This window comes from Protopterus annectens, chromosome 17.part0, assembly GCF_019279795.1.
Source record: "Protopterus annectens isolate FY-2018-M chromosome 17.part0, PAN1.0, whole genome shotgun sequence".
Classification (NCBI taxonomy): domain Eukaryota; kingdom Metazoa; phylum Chordata; order Ceratodontiformes; family Protopteridae; genus Protopterus; species Protopterus annectens.
Genome location: NC_056751.1, coordinates 619,958,058 through 619,981,330, shown reverse-complemented (window position 1 = coordinate 619,981,330; position 23,273 = coordinate 619,958,058). Strand labels below are relative to the sequence as shown.

Here is a 23,273-nt window from a genome sequence, read left to right as displayed (position 1 = left end):
TGTGCACTTCACATTCCCAATTCAGCAAGTTATTATTAAGGATTTACATAGCTGTCTATCTTGAGGAACAAGAATGTTGATGTTTATTTTGTTTTTGCTTATCTTAGTAAATACACTTCTCAGATCATATAGCAGTTACGTAATCGTGAGAATTTTACAATGTGTCTTGATGATAATTCTTTGATTAAGAGTTGCAGGCACTTTCCTTTTATATTCTCTATTGAAATAACAGTGTTAGCTCTAGATACCTGCAGTCACTGGTATTAAAAATAATTTATTTTAAACGAGTGTTACTTTTAGGCTTTATCTTGTATAGTATATATGACTTGCATAACACAGAGTTGTTGTTCTGCTGCAAAATGTTGTAATGTGTGCCTTTATGGCAATTCTTTTAAGACTTGCATGTTGCATGCATCTATATTCACTATTGAAATTTTGATTCAGTTAAACATTCCTGCAGTAATTTGTACGGACTTTGATACACAGCATTATTGGAAATGTTATTTTCTTGCATCTTATATATAGCACAGCTAGAAAATATTTTCAATCTTAGAACTTAGTAGTGTATTTAAGTGTGTGATTGCTACAATGAAAGGCACATATTTTTTTCTCAATTTTTTTTATTTTTCAAATACATTTGAATGAATTCCATAGTATTTGTATGTAACATCTTAAATAACTATGTACACTATTTACATTAGCCTGACACTGTAACAGATCTTATTGTATGCAGTTACTTTATAAGCATGTCCAATCCATTATCAGACTGTCTGATTAATTATTGTATAGTGCCAATCAATGATAAGACTTTTCCCAGGGGTTGTTGATAAATAGCTTTGGATAAATTCTTAGTTCTTTAATTTTAATTTCTAATATTGCTGTGGTCTTCAGTATGCTGTAGAAGTCTTCCATAGTTGGTATTGTGTTTGTATTCCATCTTTTTGTTATACACTTCCTTGAAATTGCACGTATAGTCCATACTAGATACATGTTTGACCTATTCAAACGAGGACCTTCATTCACATTTAATAATACAAGAGCTTTAGTTAAATAACATGATTCATTAAGTAAAGCTTGTAGAAAATTATTAATACCATTCCAAAATGGCTTCATTTTAACACAATCAAAGAAAATGTGGTTCCAATTTGCATTGTGTGCTTGCTCACATTTCCAACATATTCCTTTTATGGAAGAACTAATTTTACTGATTCTGTCTGGGGTTAAGAATGCTCTGTGCAAGCATTTCCAATTAAAAACTTTCCAGTATTGTGTAAAGGATGTATATTTTATCGATAATAAGATATTTGTTTTAATATCTTCAGTTAACTGTATTGAGTGTTCTTTTGTTATATGTTTCCAATATGAGGTTTTGGGTGTTGTTTTATAGTTTATCAATATTTTGTAAAATTTTGAAATACTGTTTCCCATGTCAAAGTCATTATATATGATTTCATATATATATTTCATAAATTTAGGTATTTCTTTAAATGAAGAATTGTTAATTATTCTACTTAAAATCTTGTGAATATGACTGAATACTCTGTAAAGTTAGCCCGTCCTGTTGTTGAATTTTGTATGTTGTTTTTATTACTTGCATTTAAAGACAGACATATTTTATATCTATATCTACATCTATATTTATTTTATATATATATATATATATATATATATATATATATATATATATATATATAAGAATCTATGGAATATAATTGAGTTTACTATCCACTTAACACACAGTCTGTGGACTACTTTTATGTGCAAATACTATGGTTATCAAAGTACATCTCATCAAAAACAGAGTGCGCAGTGATGAGCCCACATCTAAACACTGGTGAATATACTTTAATAATGCACCAATGTGCCTGTGATTTCTGTTAGGGAAGGTGAAATGGCATCCTCTAGCATGAAATTAGTGTATACAAAAAATTCAAAAGTAAGTTAAGTTAAGTTAAATTAAAGACAGCTGTGAACTTATCAAAGTGAAAGCCAAACCTTTGTGATACAACAAAAAGTGAACTGAATTCAAGGTGATATCATTAAATGCAAGTTTTTGGACAGTTAACATACACAGTTATAGCTTTAAATTTACAGCAATATCTCTAAGGAAGGATTCTACATCATAGGTTTCTTTGTTATCTAGTACCCATCTAAAATGCTCATCCCTTTTCACGTTTCAATTTCTTAAGTGAAGGAGAAATTCCTGTTAATAAGAAGACCCCAGTCTCATCTAGTCTGTATTGTTCTGTTACTAATGTATTCTTAACACAGAGCAAATATGGCACTCATTAGCCCAACAAACACCTTAAACAACTATCTCATGCTCCAACAGAGTTCTGAGTGCACGATAAACAAAACAGAATTAAGGTCAGAAACATTCCATGCTGTAAATGAAAATATGGATTGGAACCTGGAATGCATTCTTCCCCCACTCACAAACTTCTTGGGCTTACCTAGGATATACACCTCCTCAAAGTATCATAGCAAGACATTAGTTTCAGGAGAGAATTCCAATCTTAAATATTGAAAGACATCACACTCCTCTGACACATTAAGGAATGTCAAAGCCAATAATTTCTTAACTACCTGTGGAACTGTGTAAAAGATCCATATAAAGTTGACAAACCAAGGCCCTGGATCTTATGCCATATGTCCTCCACAAAATGAAAGAAACAACCTTCCCTTTGTGTGCCATTCATATTTGTTTCAATGTTTTTTAAAATCACTGTCTCAATGTCTGTCAAGTCAAAGCAGACATTAGCTGACAGTTGAAAATGTTGTTGACCGTTGTGCAATATGTCATAAATCCATGAACACTATAACACTGCCTGTAAACAGTCCCTTTTGTGAGAAAGGTGCCATCAGTCAACCATATTGTTCCTTTAGACAGATAGCTGGGTTAGCTCATATATTGATGATCACAACTGTTACATCTGTATTACTTTCAATGCATTTCTTTACTAGAAACTCACCACATTTTATTTTCCATGATATCACATACAATATTTTGAGTGTTAGGTATTCCTCACACACCAGCATATTCCTTACACCTTAGACAGTTGACAGTCTGGAACATGGCTATTCATGATGGGAGTGATGCTACTACTTCTGAGGATGTCCCTGCCATAACGTTACCCACAACTACACATGGGGAATGATGAAACATTGCAGTTCTTAGCTTCAACTTGCTGGCGTCTCTTGCCTCTACACTTCACATAGGTCAGGGAGATGTTGCTCCTCCAATGCTTTCTCGAGTAATTTATCCCTACACATAGCTGGAATTATGGCACATTCCCTGCATTTTCCAATCATCTTTATCCCACAATGCTGACTTTTTTTATTTACAGTACCTTTTCTAGGCTATATAGGTATTGAGCAATATGCAAGAAAACTTTTCTTGCTGTGATGGTACTGTCACATAAATATTGCCAATCACTCATGGGGCTAGATGTTTGTCAGTTCTGCTATCCAGAACTACTGCTGCTTCTCTGAAGAGTGTTGCACTAATCTTACAAAGTTTATAGAATGAAAACCCACATGTGACCACAGTAAGTCTTTGGAAATTTGACCATGGAGTTGTTCAACATATAGTTCATTCGAAGATATAGCACTTCTCACCTATTTGTCGATGCGCAGAGTGTTCATTGATATCTATAGATCCACATATATCTATCTAAATGGCCAACATGAAGAAATTTGCCCTTTTCCCCACTATAGTGCAATCTTGGAGTTGGTATATAAACTTAGGAGGGGTGGGCGGTGGAGCCCACCACCTGGGTGGGTTTGCCATACTTCAATGTGTTTGTTGTTGAATGTTGGCCAAGTGTCTCCTTTCCCTGTTTATAATTTCAGTGATGTGAATGTTCGTTTAAGTGAACATTCTGTGTTGTCATCTCAATCTAGTGAGATTCAAGTAAGGGGTACTTTGGTAATTAGAAGTAGATAAGATTATCTAGGACTAATGCCTGCGATTAAGTGTGTTTTCCAGTTCTTATCATGATTCTGTTATATCATTTGGCTGCTTATATTTATAATTACAAAGTACAATTAAGGCGGATGCTAACTGCAGAAGAAGCTTACTGATAGTTGTATAGATAAAAAATATAATATAAACTTTTGAGAAAGACATAAACAGATGACTCATTTTAAATATTACCCTCTGGATTTGTTCTGTGGCAGCCTTCAGAAGTGTGTTTGATAGGAGTCAAAGCTTGAAATGACCCTAACTCTTAATACATGACTGAAAAAAAAACACTGTAGCTTTAAATTATTCAGTAAAAGTTAATATAGGGAATAACAATTAGAAAGGAATGATGATAGTATCGGCTTATCTGTCAACTTTATGACCTACTCGCCTTCAAACCTTTTAGCTGATATAAGCCATGTTGATATTTTCTACATCAGTGATGCTAATGACTAGCTTATTCTGAGTGCAATAGCAAGTGGTTTATATAATCTCAGAAGGTACTACACAATGCAATTAACTTTTTTTTTTTTTTTTATTGCATTTTTAATACTGATTTTTATTTTTATATTTAGGTTACCTAATGCGTTTTTTGCTTCCTTTACAAAACCAACCAGATGTAACCCTCCAAGTAGCTGCAAATTGGTCTTTGCCTTATAGACCAGACACAGATCAGGTGTAATTAACCATTAACATGTACAACTTTCAAAGTCTGTCATGTTCACCAATTTCTTATCGTAAAACAGCACCCATTAGATGGATGAGAATTTATACTTTTCGAGTGTTAGATTTTTATCCAGTCTGACTAGCAGTTTTGCTTGCTTAGGTTAGCAGTTATTAAGTAAGCACTATTGTTAAGATAGAAGTTAAAGTGATTTGTCAATATTCTAACATTCATGGTTGTTTTATTGTGATAATGCCACCGTCTGTATTTTCACCATAATATTTTCGGGATTTACAATCATTTCCCCATTTTTCTGTTATTTTTATTGTGCAAAACTCTGTCTCCCTGTAATTCTCTACAGAATGCCCCCTGAGCTTTGATTCATGTTAGGCATTCCAGCGCAGCTATCAGTTCAGTGTTGAAAGTGATTCTGTGGACGGTGGGCTTTCTTTTCTGGTGAAAGTGGTGATGTCCAAGTTACTGGTTTAAATTTTGATGCTGGAATTCTATATCCATACAAGGATTACCTTTATTTGACTTCAGCTGTTTAAATGACAGCAATGCTGCTGTTGAGGTTCTATCCCATAGTGAAATCCTGCTCGAAAATGACTACTTGGTCAGTAATAATCCATGTTATCTTGAGCTATGATGCCTTCTTGGCCACATACACTGTACCATACTCTCTTCAACTCTACATTGTTATGAAAGTTCAGTTTATCACTACCCTAATATTATAAAATGCTGTAGTACTACACTTTCTTAATGTAACCAGTCATTCTGATCTACCTTTCAGTCAGCTTTCATATCATTGCAGTGTCTGTATTATAGTTATAATATGTTTGTCTGCTGACAATGTTTTTGTTTTTTCAGTATAGCATGCTCACACAGTCATTATTTTGACTCATTATTGTATGCTTAAATGAGTCATCACACTATGTATATATATTCTATGTATGTTACTCTCTTTCTGTAGCTTGTGGAGCCTCTACTGAGAATGGGTTTTCGATCCATCCAGACCTTCCCAGTCAACAAAAGCAACAAATAAATACATAAATATATTAAATATGGGAAATCATGCATAGTATGTGTCATGCTATGATATAATGGATTTCCTTCACAGCTAATTACCAATATATATATATATATATATATATATATATATATATATATATATATATATATATATATATATATATATATATATATATATATATATATATATATATATATATATATATATTTATATATATAAATATAAATTGTTGTATTGTTTCAGTTCTTCTGTATGTAATGTAAGCTTTTTTTATTTTTGAAGAAAACTGCTTCCAAGCCCATAAGACAGCACATCAGACAGCCAAACATTCTAGCTATTGGGTATTCCATTGTAAGACATACTGATGTCCTCCTTACCAAGATAACCAAGGAGACAATCACAGTGAGCTGTCTGTCTGGAGCCAGGATCTGTAAGATCACGCATGCACTGAGGTCTTTAAACCACAAGTATCAGTATGTCATGATCATAGTCCATGTTGATGTAAATGACCTAAGATGTACCTTGTTGTGCTACAAGAAGAGAGATGTGATAGAACTTTCTGAATATGTGCACCGGGTAGGTATGATTCTAGCCCTGAGCAGCATCCTATCTTTTCCCATGATGATGATGATGATGATGATGATGATGATGCCACAGTACAAGCACAAAATGATTGACTTCAACAATTAGCTTAGTTTCTGGTGTCAGAAGAAGGGGATCTAATATGTGTCAGACTGGCGAGACAGGGTTGACAAACCACAGTGCTTTGCCAATAATGGTTTGCACTTGTCACCACTTGGCTTCCGAATACTGGCAAAAACTTTATCTATCCCCAAGTGCCTTTTATAGCCTGTGCCAAATTGTTAAACCCTCCTACATAACAAGAATCACTCACAACTACCTAAAGGTACTGTTGCACAATATTAGGAGTTTAAGTAAAAAAGTGTACTCCCTGGAAACACTCCTTACCCTGGAGAATGTAGACATATGTGTAGTCATGGAAAGATGTTTCAGAATCACAGAAAGCACCCTGGCTATCAAAGGCTGCAATGCCTTTCATGCATTTTGATCTCCCTCAGCTCAGGACAAAACAAAGGGAAGAGTTGTCTCAGTGTTCATAAAGGACAAGTACACTGCTAGGCTGGTCCGACAACATGACTCACTTGAGCTGCTCCATGCCCAGCTAACCATAGGTGTGATATCTTATCAAATTCTTGCTAGCTGCAGATTCCCCTAACATATGTTTGAAAAACCACACCTCCTACGTAAAACTACTGGAATCACCTAACACTCAACCTACACCATACTTATGGGTGACTTCAACCCACCCCTCCATAAACTGGAAGACATATATGACCCATTATATATTTGCTTAGTGTTTTTTGGACTTCAACAAAGCAAACACCCTGGTGCAACTAGTTAGTTCCCAAACTAGATGGTACAAATCTTTTAGACCTTGTACTCATGGACATGAGAGGATGCTGCACCCTCCCATGCATTAACTCCTCCCTTATAAGATCTGATCACAAAATGATCTCCTTTAGTATTAAAACTAACTTATAAGCTCAACTCAAAATCTAAACCTGTTAGCAGCTTTGCTAAGGCCGATTACCTGAAACAAAGTGACAGCTTATTAAACTTCCAAACCCCTATGACACTGAGGCCTACTCTGAGCTGTACACAAAAGCACTGTACAACCACAGTTATAGCTGCATAGAGGAGGCAGTATCTGTCCGAGTTAAACCCATGATTACTGGCTAAAATAAACTACCCTGGTGGACCCCTAACATAAATAGGGTATTCAACAAAAGGAAAAAGAAATCTTGTCCAATGCCAAGAAGAAACAGACAAAAACAGTTCAAGAAGACACTCACCAGTCTAAGCAAACAAATAAGAGAGCTGGTCAAATCTGCTTAGGAAAACTATGAGTCTAAGATAGCTTCCCAGCTGATAGATATTCATAAAGCTTTTTTTCATTATGCTCTTAACCTCAGGGGAAATATTCAGCAATGTGCTGAGTTAAGCATGAAAGGCAAGACTTACACCAAGACTAAAACTACAGCAAACTTGCTGGCCAACAAGTTTAAACACGCACAACCATCCCCCTACTGATCATTATGAGAGAACGGGTTCTTAATGTACTCGCTAAAGCCAAAATCACAGCCTCCATGGGTCCCAACAACTTTCCAGGATGATTCTTAAATAACTTAAAACAGAGTCTATCTGGGCTACTACATACCATCTTAAACACAGCCTCTGGATGAGCTTTATCCCAGAGGAATGAAGGACTGCAACAATAATCCCTCTGCACAAAGGGTGCCCATTAACTGACCCAGAATTACCATCGACCTGATCAATAACGACATCGGAACTCTCCAAGCACTAGACCTGGCCCACACTGGACTTGCCAAACAGTTGTCTTACCAGACCAATCTGGTGGATGTCTTTCAGAAAGTCACCAGGGCCATGGATGAGGGTAAAACAGTACTCATCACTTGTCTAAACCTGGTCAAAGCTGTTGACATAATCCCCCTCTTGGGGAACATAGATAAACTTACTGATTTAAGCATAAACTACTAAATAGTTGGATTGATAGCAAACTGGCCCGCTGATGGAACACGTTGTCCAGATAGGTGAACCCACTTTCGATAAGAAACCTGTTACTAGCTATGTCCCACAGGGCTCAGTATTGGGACCCCTCCTATTTAATATATACTTCTCTTAAGTGAATGGCAACGCTGGAGGCCTCTGGCTTACCAAGTTCACCAACAACTGTAAGCTGGGAGTAACCAGTGAATCCCCAAACAATGATGATATCCTATGAACAGGCCTAAAAATGACAAAGAACAGGTGCCAAAACCATGGTCTGAGACTAAATGCTAAAAATTGTATAATCATACCCTTTGGTAAATCAAATTTCCCTGCAAATTATTATATTGATAGCATATCTCTAAAAGTAGACCCAGTGGTGAGGAACGAGATTGTAACCTAACCTTTTTTCATCGGGTAGCTATGGTAGTGAGTAAATCCTTTTGTGTAGCTCAACTTATAAGTAAAGGCATGGCATCAAGATCAAAGGAAGTCATAGTGCCATTATACTCTACCCTCATCGAGCCCACAATCAAGTACAATGCCCCATTCTGCATGTACCTAACCAGGAATTTACAACTAATGGAGTGGCATCAGAGGTTCCTCACTAAAAAAAATACAAAGCATAAGACACATATCTTAGGCAGACCTACGAAAGGTCGTATCCCTTTACTCCATCTCATATTGTTTATTGAGAGGTGACTTGACCTACAAGGAATTCTCTGATCTAGCCCTGATGAAAATGTTGCATATTCACAAGAAAAATTATACAATTGTTACAAGTTCCATGGATCTAAACCTTATTTAGAACAGAACTTGCTGGAGAAACAGACTCATGTCCCAAAGGCTACATCGTCTGTGGAATAAAGTTCCCATCTTTATAAAACAAAGCCCATACCTCACTATCTTCAAAAATAATTTGGCTAAATGGGCGTTAAACCAGAAATTCACTCACAAGGTACTGCCCATGTCCCTGATGGACAAAGGCAGTCTGTGAAATGACTCAGGGCTCCAACACCCAGAGACCCACTACTCTGATACTACCCCATCCCATATCTGGGGAATTAAGGTATAACACTGTGATATCCTGGGTATTATTGGCTAAGATTGTAAAGGCTCTTGTGCCATTAGCCTAGTAATAACTATGAACCTATGAATTTATGTGTGTAGTGGCAAGAAAAAATTTTAGGGAACTTGGAGGGTCTAAAGTATAGTGAAGATTTATTACATGTGGAAACAGTAGAAAAAGTGTTGAGGTTTCGACAGGCTTGCAGTAGATATGTGTTGAGATATTAGCTAACACATTAGGCAGTGACTTGAGGAGTAAAGAGTTAAAACAGTTAGATGGATAAAAGGCCTTTGGTTGTTGTTTTAAGGATGAATAGGCTAAGGAAGGGAAAAACAAAAATGTAAAGCGATAAAGATGAGAGGTAATGGGTTCATAAGTGGTTACTAGGTTATTAGCATAAGAGCCATTTTAATCTTAGCAAAGCTTAACCCAAATTTACAAAAATATTGCTAACATATATGTGTACTAATGCATTTCATGGTTACTATATTGGCTTGTACACATCAATTGCTCACATTTTTCCCTGTCCATTAAAGACATAGGTGCCAAACCAGGGGTATATTTGTGATTTCCAATCCATCTTTCCATTCTACATTTAGATAGGGTTAAGAATGAGCTAAGGGATAGGGCTTTGAGATGGTCTGCATAGGACTTATTTACTCCCAGTATTTTTTTTTTTTTGTGAGGAACCTGTTTGGTCAGGTATATGCTGAAGGGTGCATTGTACTCAATGACTTTTTTCTGAAGAGAGCTGAGTACAGTGGAACAATGACCTATTTGGACATGTAGGCCATGTGCTTACTAAAAAGTTGAGGAATATAAAATTATTTTTTTATCACAGTTGACGTGTGGTAGTCAAAGATCAAGTTACTGTCAAAATGTGTTCATAGGTGTCTGACTTCTGGGTCTACTTTTATGTGTGTATTATCAATGTGGTAATTTCCAGAAGTGTCCATCTTTCCAAATGGTACTATTATCCATTTTTTTTCTCATTGAGTATTAGTCCATGGTTCTGGTACCAGTTGCATTAGTCTGCACAATGTTGGGTATTGCCCTTAAGGTTATGGTCATAACTGAAGAAAGCTTTATGATTGTCTTTAGCCGTATAGGTTATTTTTATCTCAAATTTGGCTTTTGCGGAATTGATTAGCCCCTGACTTCCTTGTTCATATTGATGACAGCGTTTTTTCCTTGCTGAGAATGCCCTTCCTGTTTTTGGACATGATTTTCTTTCTTTTGTTATATGACCTATTTATACTGCAATTCCACCAGTGTAGTTTGTTTTTGGATGTTGTCCTATGTTTATTTTGGGTAGGTACAGCTGTCTCTAAACAGGTATATACATATTTGTACACAGTTGCTGAGAGCAAGTTCACACAGTCAGCTGTGTTCTCAGGATTCAGAGGCTTCAAATTCTGCTAAACAATAACATAGTAGGAGGTAGTTAGCTTTGGAATGTTTTTTAAATGTTCTGGGATTAGCTATGGTTACAACCTGACCAATGAGGACTTTTTTACACTTGGCAGAGTACATCATTCACTCATATTTGTGAGGACAGGTCAAGGATATTTCCAACCCAGTGGGTGTGCAGACTAGCTGTTTAAGGATGTGTGTGTTAACAAAGTCCAGAAATATCTGGACATACATGTTTGAAGCCATGTATGATACCCATTTACTGTTAGGATAGTTAAACTCACTTATGAATAGTGTGTTGGATTGAGTGGGGCATGTTTCTAGTTCTTTCAAGTATGTGGTGATGGCCTACTCAGTCATGGAGGAGACCTACAGCTTTTAAGCTTCATAAGCTTTTTTATGGTAAGAGACTTGAACTGATGTCAGTTGAATGTGGTGTGGGATTTAAATTGTTGTAAACTGGACATGGAGAAGCATCCATCTGTCATGCTGTTTGAACAGCCTTGAAGTATTTTTGTGTTTGATGTAAATTGAGACTCCTCGACCTTTAGACCCTATCTGTGCAGTAGCTGATCTAAATTTGTGAAAGTCATTACAGCCTTTAACTGCTGGGGTGCACTCTGTATCTTCAAAGCAAGTATAGGGAACTGCACTGATGTCTATACTCTCCAGGCTAAGGAGAGCTAGCAGTTAGTGGAGTTTCTTATTTACACTCTTGGCAATGACAACTAACAGCTTTAGATTAATCTGAGTTGGTTTAGCTATGTCAGAAGGTTTATCAGGGTGGCACTACATAAAAAAGACACCATGGTGTGAACAAGGTTTTAAACAATATTCAAAAGACTAGGGGACACAAGTGCAGACCATGACCATTTAACATATCCTTCTAGGCACATGAGTATTGTACCTTTTTGGAGTGACATCAAAAACTAAGCCAATTATTAAAGTCAATTCTCTTCTGTTGGTACTGTGGCATCTTGCTTGGAAAAGGTAGAATGTTACTCAGTGCTAGGCTCATACCAGTCTGGGATGCATAGTCCAAGAGCTTTAATATGTTTCTCTTCATGTTGTCTTGGAGGGCATGTTTCAGGTCATTTGCACCCACAAAAAAAAAAAAATGCACTTTTCCATCACCGCTTAGCTAGAGTTAAAATATTCCCGGCACCATAAAGTCTGCTCTTTAAATTTTCCCTTAGAACTAGCCAGTTTTTGAGTTTTAGCACTCAAATCTGTTTCTTTGAGTTCAGCACTTGTTCAGAACTCATTGTAAGCACTAAATAAGCTACAAATTACTACAGCACTCAAATTTCTTCACTTGTCTAGAGGAAAACATTTTTTAGTACTTAATAAATAAGCAACTATCCAGGCATGTCTAAAGGTCAGTGTTTTCTCCTGCGTACCTGATGGATCTGGACATCTTGGGGCAATGCAGCAATTGCCTCATGTACACAGACAGCCTTCTCCTCCTACCACCCAACACTACAACCTGTGAGAGATGCACTTATATAACCAAACTTGAAGCAATGCTCTCTTCACCCAAGACTGGACTAGACAGTCAAGAGGAGAAGGTAAACAGTTGTACCACACCACACTCATCACATAGTCCCTCAAAACCTACACCACCAAAGCACACACATAGAAACACAAAACACACCACTATGTTCACATAGGCTCTCAATAAAAATCTCCACAAGCAACGGAGACCTCTAAAGCAGAAACGCAAGCAACCTCCACCCCCCCAACACAGCCCAAATGACACATAGCTCACAAATTGAGTATGCAACTCAACCACAACCCATAAGGCATAACAACGTACCCAGCACTCTGGTCATAGGTGACTCTATAGTCAGGCACACTGATGTTCCACTCACCAGGCTAAACAAGGAGAAAGTTACTGTCAGCTGCCTGTCGGGTGCCAGGATCCGCCACATAACACACGCACTCAGTTCACTCCACAACAAGTACAAATATGACTCTGTCATTCTCCATGCTGGTGTGAATGACCTGAGACATACTTCTCTGGACTATATGAAAAGAGACATGGAAGAGCATAGCCCAGGCAGGTATGACCCTAGCCCTGAGTACCATCCTGCCATCATCCAGAATGATAACACAGTACGAGGAAAAAATGATTGACTTCAACAATTGGCTAAGCTTCTAATAACATTCTAAGGGGATCCAGTATCTGTCTGCTTGGGATGACATGACTGACAGACCACAATGCTTTGCCAGAGGAGGTCTGCACCTGTCGCCCTTGGGATTCCAGATACTGGCTAAGGCTCTTGCCACCCCTATAGTGCCTTTTTTAGGCAAGGTTCAAATGACAAATTCACCACCGTAACAGGTACAAGCAAGCAAAATCTGAGGGTAATGCTACTCAATGCTAGAAGTCTAAATCTCAAAATGCACTCATTCAAGGCACTCCTTAAAATGGAGAACATCGACATCTGTGCAGTGACAGAGACCTGGTTCAAGGCTCCAGAGAGCACCCCTGCATTACCAAGCTATAATTCACACCACACCTTTCCGACACCTAACCAGGACCGAAACACTAAAAGGCGAAGGTCTGTCCATATTCCTTAAGGATATCCACACCTCCAGGCTAGTTGCTCAGCATAATGCATCTGAGATTATCCAAGTTCAACTAACTTTGGGCAAGACCACAATCCAAATTGTAACTTGCTACAGATCACCCACCATGTCCCAGGATTCCAACTCCTCATTTCTTGATACACTGGAAAATATTAGGGTACAACCCAACACCCTAATAATGGGCAATTTCAACTACCCCACCAGTAACTGGGAAAACTACTCATGTACCAACTCTTTTGCTCAACATTTTCTGGAATTCATAAATTCCATTGCCTTGGATCAACTTATCCACACCGCCACCAGGGGCTGCAATATCCTAGACCTGGTCATTACCAACATGGGCGACAGGTGTTCCACACCAGAGGTCAACTCTTCATAGGTCAGGTCCGACCACAAGCTAATCACCCTAGACATCCCCCCCCAACCCCCCCATTAGGGAACCCGCCTTAAAAAAATTCTCCAAAGCCAGCTTCACGCTTCTTAAGACAGAAGTGGAAAACTTCACAACACCCATGCAGATGGACAATAGAGGTACTACTGCTGAATCCTGTATAAATGCACTTTATAAGCACTTACACGAGTGCATGGATCATGCTATCGCTAACAGAACCAAGATGCTATCCTCTAAAAAAAGGAAGCCAATCTGGTGGTCCCCTGCCATAAATAAACTCTACAACAGAAGAAAGAAACTGTTGCAAAAAAAGAGTAAAATCTCATGATTGGAGGAACTCCCTGGTCAGCCTCAGTAAGAAGCTGAGATCCCTCATAAAATCCTCTAAAGCTAGTTATGAAAACAAAATTGCCACTGATTCTAAAGACAACCACAAAGCATTCTATAGCTATATCAAGAATCTTAGTGGCAACACACAGATCTGCTCTGAGTTACAGCACAATGGCATTAAATATACAGAACCAACTGATATTGCCAACATCCTGGCAGATAAGTTCAGTGCTAAATTTAACCCCCTCTCACTTCCTAAAGGGCCCATCTCTATACCGGAAGAATGCAAAGTTCCTGTAATCATGGCTGCACAGGTAAAAACCACACTCTCCAAAGCCAAGAGCACAACATCCATGGGACCTGACAACATCCCAGGCTGCATTCTACACAAACTACAGAATGAACTGGCACCCCATCTAAGTACCATGTTCAATCATAGCCTCACCTTAGGCTTTGTGACCACTGAATGGTGCACAGCGATGGCTATCCCACTCCACAAAGGGGGAGCCACCAAGGACTCCAGAAACTACTGCCCCATTAGGCTGATGAGCCTGGTCTGCAAGGCCATTCAATGTATCATCATGGAACTTATAAACAAAGACATTGGTAATCTCCAAACTCTGGACCCTACCCAGTTCGGGTTTGAAAGGCATATCATGTCTTCTAAACCTGGTAGACTTATTTGAAGCAGTCACCAAAGCCATAGACGAGGGTAAGGTGGTTCACACAGCCTATCTAGATCTCTCCAAGGCTTTCAGCACCATCCCCCACTCTGTAATTATAGATAAGTTCACTAAACTAGGTATAAATTGCTGTCACAAGATGGGTTGACAACTGGCTCACTGACAGAACCCACACTGTGAAAGTAGCAGACTCCAAATCCGACTTCAGACTAGTGACAAGTGGAGTACTACAGGGTTCAGTCCAGGGTTCTCTCCTATTTGTTATCTACTTCTCTGAAGTTCAGGCTAACACAGAAGGTCTTTGGCTAATGAAGTTTGCAGATGACTGCAAACTAGGAGCCAAAATCGAAACTCCTAATGATGTGGACATCCTACAAAAGGGCCTCACTGAGACAGATGCCTGATGTTAAAGCCATGGCCTCAAGCTCAATGCCAAAAAGTGCATTGTCATCCCCTTTGGTAAAAACTCTGTACTCATGAACTACCACATAGGCGGCAGTCTACTTAACACTGAAAGTGTGATAAGAGACCTTGGGGTACAGGTGGACAGTAGTCTCTTCTTTGATAATCACATCGCCACAGTAGTCAGGAAATCCTTCTACATGGCACACCTCATCAGAAAAGGTTTCTCATCCAGGAAAAAAGAGGTCATTGTTCACCTCTACTCGTCACTCATTAGACCCATTATAGAGTACAGCACCCCTTTTGGTATGTACATCTCAAGACATCTACAACAACTGGAAATGCTACAGAAATACCTCACAAAGAGGATCACTGGCCTCCAACAGATGCCCTACGCAGACCATCTCAAAAAACTCCAGCTTTACTCCATTACATATCGCCTGCTCAGAGGTGATCTCTGCCTAACATACAAAGCTATGTCAAACCCAAAGCTGTTGGACATGTTCCACTTAAAGAAATCCCAATCCCTCTGAGCTACATGCTCTAGGGACCTAAACCTTGTCACCACAATAAACAGAACATGCTGGAGGGATAGATTCCTGTCCAAGAGATTTCCCATACTTTGGAACAAACTACCTATCTATATCAAACAACGATCCTCATTAACATTCTTCAAGAAAAATCATGATTATTTGTTAGGAAAAAGGAAATTCACACTGGGAATCATTTCTGTGGCTCTGCTTGACAGGGGCATAGGAAAATAATTTTCTTGGGTGGTGAAAGCCAGGGTACCTTTTTGGCTAGGCTTATATAAGCCCTAGGGCCAATAGCCTAGTACCTACCTATGAACCCATGAACCTATGAGCAATGATTACGACTAAGTCATAATGGTACTTGTGGTGCAGTAACTTGAATGCATCCATGAATTGGCAGATCTGGACATTGACAGGCAGCTGACCATGCACTATGTACTTAAGAGGTTGAGACACCTTGTGATGCTGTATGTGTCCTGGTGTATGTTGCATTAGAAGGGCTATCTAGAGGCTGCTGAGGATACTTGTTTTGTGTGTGACATCTGGGAAGTCGTTGAGGATTTAGAAGATTGCATTTAAGTGTCTCAGCATTTCAGGGTCTATGTATCTAGTCCATGCTATGTGTAGTAGATGTAGTGTGTGTGTCACTGACAATCTGTTTTGTGTTGTTTACATTGGTAAGTGAGAGCTTTGCCTCCAGTAACATTGTGTAACTACATCTCACATACCATATGCTGTAGGGAGGGAAATGGATTAGGAAAATAAAATAAAATAACATGGAGAGTCTGGATGGATATTTTTTGGGCAGATTTTACAGAATGTGAGGAGATTTATAGGTATGAAGTGATTACTGGTTAGTGCTATAACAAGAAGTGTGAGGTAGGACAGTAAAGGACAAATGGTCAAAAAGAGGAAGTTTGGAGTCAGTATTCCCTAAGTTTGAAGAGGTTGTACTTCCTGGTGATGGTGATTTTATATTGAGTAGGATGGGAACAGCATGCAAAGTGATGTCATATAGTCATATAGTTATCACAGCCAATCCTCCCATATATATATATATATATATATATATATATATATATATATATAGGTACACTATGTAATCCTGAAATACTGCAATCCAGAATTTCAGTATTTCGAAATGACATAGCCGAAAACACTAAACCACGAAATTTAAAATCCCGAACGTACACTACACATACAGCACACACATACACACAACTTCCCCCCACAATCAAATATATAATCCTACACTACAAATAAGCAGGGGGGCAAGCACCCCTGCATCCCCTTGTGGGGGGCTGTGCCTCCCACACCCACCCTACTTAAATATACTAACTCAGAGATCGCACAAACAGACACACAAAGGAAACTCACACCTACACATTTTACAGTCCCTCACACAAACAAATCACAGTTACAACACATACTGACGCACACAAAAGCCCTTAACCAACACACTTACACATACATACTTACCTAAACTTCCACCCATCCATTCACACACAGAACCACCAGAAGCACTAATTCAGCATCACTGAGCTTCAGGATTTTGAATTTCACGCTTCTGGGGTTTCGTGATTTAGTGTTTTCGGCTATGTAATTTCGAAATACTGAAATTCGGGATTTCAGTATTTTGGGATTACATGGTGGATATATGTGTGTGTGTGTGAGTGTGTGTTTGTGTGTATGTATATAAATATACATATATATATATATATATATATATATATATATAATAGGTTAGTACAAGGCTAACTGCCCTTGTGAGCCATTTTAAGCCTAGCCAGTTATCACCTGTGAGATTCAAACCCTGTACCTTGTGTTTGTAAGGCAAACACCTTATTTGGGAATTACTGAGAAATTGGAGAGGGTAGTATTAATGTTGTGATTACTGTTAACTATGGTCTGCTACTGGGAGTGGATGTCACAGCAGCTGTTCTGTTTTTGTGCTTTGTTTGTGATTTAAAGCACAAAACATGTGACCAAAAAAAAGACAACGGATTATTTTACTGTAAAGGTTATATACTATACTACACTGTTTAATGGGGAAGTAATATACAGCATCATTGTCTTCTATAAGAAGTTTGTTTCATTGGTGTACAACAGTGAGATATTTACTAAATTCAAACGAAGAATATTATACTTTTTCTCTTCCTTTTTTTGAAAATCCCAATGTCCCCTTTACAGTAGGAAGTGAAAATACAACAACATGGTCTTGACTGCTTGACAAGTGCTATGCTATGTTATTCCGTGATGGCAAATGTTGAGAAATAACAGACAAATATAAGCAAGATAAATGTTTTGCTTTATTGTGTTGTGAACATCATTTGGTGCACTGCTTCATGGGTAAGCAATATATAGAAATGTAATCTTGAGAGTTTGACAAATTCTATTTCATGAAACCAGCTACTGAGAAAATATGGCCAAATAGAATTCTAGAGAATGTTTTAGCTTATTTTCTATGGGTTCAAACAACAAAAAGTACACTTTTTAATGGGGTGGGCAACATAAAATAATAAAGACGTAATACACTGACTAGCTCTGTATTCTGATTCCAAAAAGTGAGAAGCAGAAGCCAAACATCTCCATGGTAAACAGCCTCTGGCATGTTAGAACAATGTAGGTAAGGGAAGACAGCAATCCAGATCTGTAACTTTGGGATAAGGATTGGCTCTATGGGCTGGGTGTTTGGGGTCAGACGTGAAGTGGGGCTGGGTGCTCGCTGGGGCTGGATGAGGCTTCACCACCTCACTGGACCCCCCACCTCCCAAGGGGCCAGGGGGATGGCAGCGCTGACTTCTGGATGCATGCCAGGCCCTTCCTGTGGATCATCCCAGCTGTGGCGGGTGCCAGTCCCAACTGGCATCCTGCATCATCCATCAGCTAGCAGCTGACATAGAACTGGTGCAGACCAGGGGAGTCCGACTGTTTAATTAAAACAAAGCATCACAAAGGCCCAAGATGGGTGTTGACGCAATGTGATTTCTGTCCAGTGCTCTGAATGTCAAAGTGAAGAAATTCAATGAAGTGCATGTAAATGGCGTAAGTAACTATGACTCTCTTATGGCAGCCAAACACCTCGTCACCTAATTAGTGACATGCATGAATGGATAAATGAGATTCCTACTCTCTCTACCTACTATCTAGAGAAACCACAGCCAAGGGAACAGGATTGGCAGAATCAGTGAAGAAGGAAGACCCTGTTGAGCTTGACTCTAGTCTGTCAATTCATTTTAATTTTAAGAAGTCTTCTATTGTACTGAATAATGGGAAAGCAGCACATAATAGTATGATTCTGCTACTTTAACAAGCAGTAATTTGTGATACTGGACAGTGAGTATGTGTAGTCGAATATACAGTGGATATAAAAAGTTTACACACCCCTGTTAAAATGCCAGGTTTTTGTGATATAAAAATGAGAACACACTAAATCATTTCAAAACTTTAATGTAACCTATAACATGTATGATTCAATTGAAAAACAAACAAATCTGTTAGGGGGCAAATATACAAAATAAAAAATGTACAATAAGCTTGTTGCAAGAGTGCGCACCCTTAAACTAATACTTTGTTGAAACACCTTTTGATTTAATTACAGCATTCAGTCTTCTTGGGTACACACCTGCCATCAATTAAAGAGACTTTGATTAACCCCAAATAAAGTTCACCCGTCCTAATAAGATTTTCCTGACATTTACTCAGTTGCCTGCTACAGCAAAAGCCATGGTTTGCAGGGAGCTTACAAAGCATCAAAAGGATCTCATTGTTGAAAGGTATCAGACAGGAGAAGGGTAAAAAAACATTTCCACAGCATTGGGTGTACCATGGAACCCAGTCATCAAAAAGTGGAGAAAATATGGCACAACAGTGACATTGCAAATAATTGGATGTCCCTCCAAAACTGATGAAAAGACAAGACAAAAACTGGTCAGGGAGGCTGCCAAGAGACGTACAGCAACACTGAAGGAGCTGCACGAATTTCTGGCAAGTAGTGGTTGTGTACTACATATGACAACAATCTCCTGTATCCTCCCTATGTCTGGGCTATGGGGTAGGGTTGCAAGTTGGAAGCCTTTTTTTACACAGAAGAACATTCAGGCCCAGATAAAACTTGCAAAACAATACATCAAGTCTCCCAAAAGCATGTGGGAAAATGTGTTATGGTCTGATGAGACCAAGGTTGAACTTTTTGGCCACAATTCCAAAAGGTACATTTGGCACAAAAACAACACTTTGCATCGCCAAAAGACCACCATCCCTGTGGTGAAGCATGGTGGTGGCAGTATCATGCTTTGGAGTTGGTTTTATTCAGCTGGAACTGGGGCTTTAGTCAAGGTGTAGGGAATTATGAACAGTTCCAAATACCAGTCACTTTTGGCCCAAAACCTTCATGCATCTGGTAGAAAGCTGAAGATGAAGAGGAATTTTACCTTTCAACATGACAATAACCCCAAGCGTACATCCAAATCAACAAAAGAATGGCTTCACCAGAAGAAAATTAAATTTTTGGAATGGCCCAGCCACATAACATCTTTTTATTGCATGTATGCACATGATCCTGATGAGGACCTTCGAGGCTGGAGCTTGACAAATGAGCAGCGTTCTTGTTTATAATTCCCTGCAGTTGCACCATCCTCCTACAGGCTCTCTCTGTGCTCCCTGCTGTGGCCACAGCCAGGCTATTTAATGAGCTGATCTTCATTCACACTTGCCTGGCCTCTTTTGTTGTTTATGAGCATTGGTGCTCATTGCACATGAAGACTAAAGAGAGGAGAGCTAGCTGCAATTTCAGCCACAGTATTTCTGAATTCAGAGGAAATTCCAGAGTGTAATGCATAGCAGATAAATGAGCAGAGATACTGAGAAAAAGAGCTGTATATGCATCTTTCAAATTTTGCAAAAAATAAAGATGAATCCTTGCAAAACACACTCACCCCTTTCTCCAATATACATATATATGTTGCTACTTCTGAAATCTTTCTGAAGTTACTTTACTTGTTTTTTATCTTTTTACATTTACCAGTTGCCATTGAAAATCATTCAATTCCATTAGAAGAAAGGAATAACAAGGAAATAAAATTTTGACATTAAAAAAGTCTTATGATTGCACCTACCTGAAATAGTTCAAACAAGTTTCCACCATAAGTATCAAGGAAATTGTTTTCTGTATGGTATCTGTAAAGAGTACGATTCTTCCAGTCCCTGAATGGTGTTTGATTTGGAACATGATAGATATTGATATTTCTAGCCTTTATGCTATAGTAGCCAGGATTCTGTAAAGAAAGTGATATGCATTTTAGTAAGTGTTAAACCATTCTGTTATTATATTTGGTGCAAAATACATTGTATCCTTTTTAAGTTTCTGTACTTGCATTTCTTAGTGCATTAGTACTTTACAAAGTATTCAAAGTGAACTTCACTCTTTCAGAGAAATAAGGGAAAGATTTAACCTAAATTTTGTTCCCGCCCTGCCTTTTTTAATACTTTTATATAAATATTGCTCATTAGCTAATATGGTATGCTTAAGAAGGCATAATATTATGATGGGAGCTGTACGGATCCCTGAGCAGCAACATCACCAAAACAGATTTGGGTGGGCATACTTGTGCGAAAGTGCTTTTCACGAAGAAGTACTTTCACGTAAGTATGCCTGTTGCGGAGATTGCACTACAGTGGGTATAAGGGAAATTCCCTTTTCCCCACTGTAGTGTGACCTCAGAGTGAGAATATTAAAGTAGGGGGGTGTGGGGGTGCAGGGGGCTTGTCCCCCTGCAAAAACATAAATGTAATGTATTTTTTTTAACACACTTTAATGAAAGTGCTTTTTCAGTGAAAGCGCTTTCATTAAAGTGTGTTCAGTGATTGTAGATTTGAACTATTGAACATTCATTCAATAGTCCTAGATCCATTATGATATGGTATATACTAGGCTGAATTAAGGGTGATTTAGCATAACTCATAATGTCAAACTGCTTCTTTTCTTTCACTAAGTTTCAGCATCACCCAATAACTGGACTGGTATAAAATGAGGCTTATTTATGGGATATATTATTTATTTATTTACATTTGTTGACCAGGAGATTCCGACTGGACATAGGTCCATTTTCAGTGGAGGCCCGGGGAGAAAAGCTCCACATTAAGTATTACTTACATTATACAGTTAAAAAACATAGCATTTAAAATATAGACATTCGTCCAGCTGAGAACGTAAGACAAGAATAAAACATAGATGTAAAACAACTGTAGAACATAGTACATTTTAAAAATATGGTGACATATACTAAACATGGTTACAAATGTAGTTGAGATTCATCAGCGAACAATTAATACAATCCGTTTTTGAGGTACATAACAATCATTGGCAGTTGTTGCTACAAGAAGTTAATACTATGTGGTAGGTAGCGGGGAACATGAAAATATCTTTGTATTCATTGTTTGTCAGCTGGATATGTTGTTTTGAACAAGTCACTTCTCAGTCACTACCACAGCCATATGGCAAGGATACTTGCTAATAACATGAGAAAAAAAACAGTAGACGTATGGGAGATTATCAAATCATATACAGTAGTAATTATGGAATTGTGTAGAACAGTATGTTGAAAAACTAATGCATAGAGGGTAATATACAATATTAAAAAAAAAAAACTTAAGCAAGTTATTAAGACCTGTCAGTAGAATTAGGAAATGTTTAAATATCCCTTGATAGAGTGTGACCAAAATGGATGAGCTCATGTAATGAGCCAAACTTAACCAGTATATGTAAACCAACTACATTGGCACTCTTTAGGTAAATGTTTTTTTTATTTGATTTTGAACTGAGAAATGTTATCAAGAACTGTAGTTTATTTAGATAACTTGTTCCAAAAGGTTGAGGAAAGTTTGTAAAAGGATTTTTCACATACATCTAGTGAGAACTTTTAGCACTTTTGCTTGAGACAGTAGTTTCTATGACGGTAATAAGATTTTTTTTTGGCGGGGGTAGGTAGCCAAGGGAGGAAAATATTTTCTGAGCAGGTTGAAAGTTATGATATTGAGGAGAGAGACACCCTTTGCTACGACAGATAGCCCTTTAGCCTTTTGAACTGAAATACAGTAATATTCACATTCACTGGCTAGGTGAATACATTCAAATATCTTAAGTTTTCAGAGGTTTTAATTTTTATAGTATTTTGACTTGAGAGATGCAGTGAGCGGGAGAAGTGCAATGATAGGTAATACGTGCTCTAGTCTAGGTATTAATACATTTTTGGAAATCCCTTGATGAACCTCTGGTGTAAAAAGGTTTAAAATACTATAAGCAATTTTAAGTTGTTTCAATATTTTAGACAAAGCCATCTCTTTATGACTGTCAAAGGTGAGAGCATTATCTTATTTTATTTTTTTTTATTTATTTATTTATTTAGTTTACATTTGTTAACCAGGAAAATCCAGCTGGACCAGGTCCATTTTCAGTGGATGCCCGGAGAGAAAAGCTCTAAAATTAATATATAGTAAAGTAGTTATGACACAGGTAATACAGACATGAAAAACAGGTTAATTGTAAGTACACACATACAAATATTGTTCACAATGGTTCAACTGTGATTGGTAAAGAACCAATACATTGA

The 23,273-nt window shown here is 38.0% G+C and overlaps 1 protein-coding gene across 1 annotated transcript in view; it reads right to left on the bottom strand.

Annotated features, from left to right (window-relative positions):
* LOC122791334 (intelectin-1-like) overlaps positions 1–23,273 on the bottom strand; it is a 349,205-nt gene that overhangs the window by 199,387 nt on the left and 126,545 nt on the right. The window contains exon 4 of the mRNA XM_044059049.1: positions 20,781–20,939. Within this exon, the coding sequence (XP_043914984.1) occupies positions 20,781–20,939 (159 nt within the window). The remainder of the gene's footprint in view (positions 1–20,780; positions 20,940–23,273) is intronic.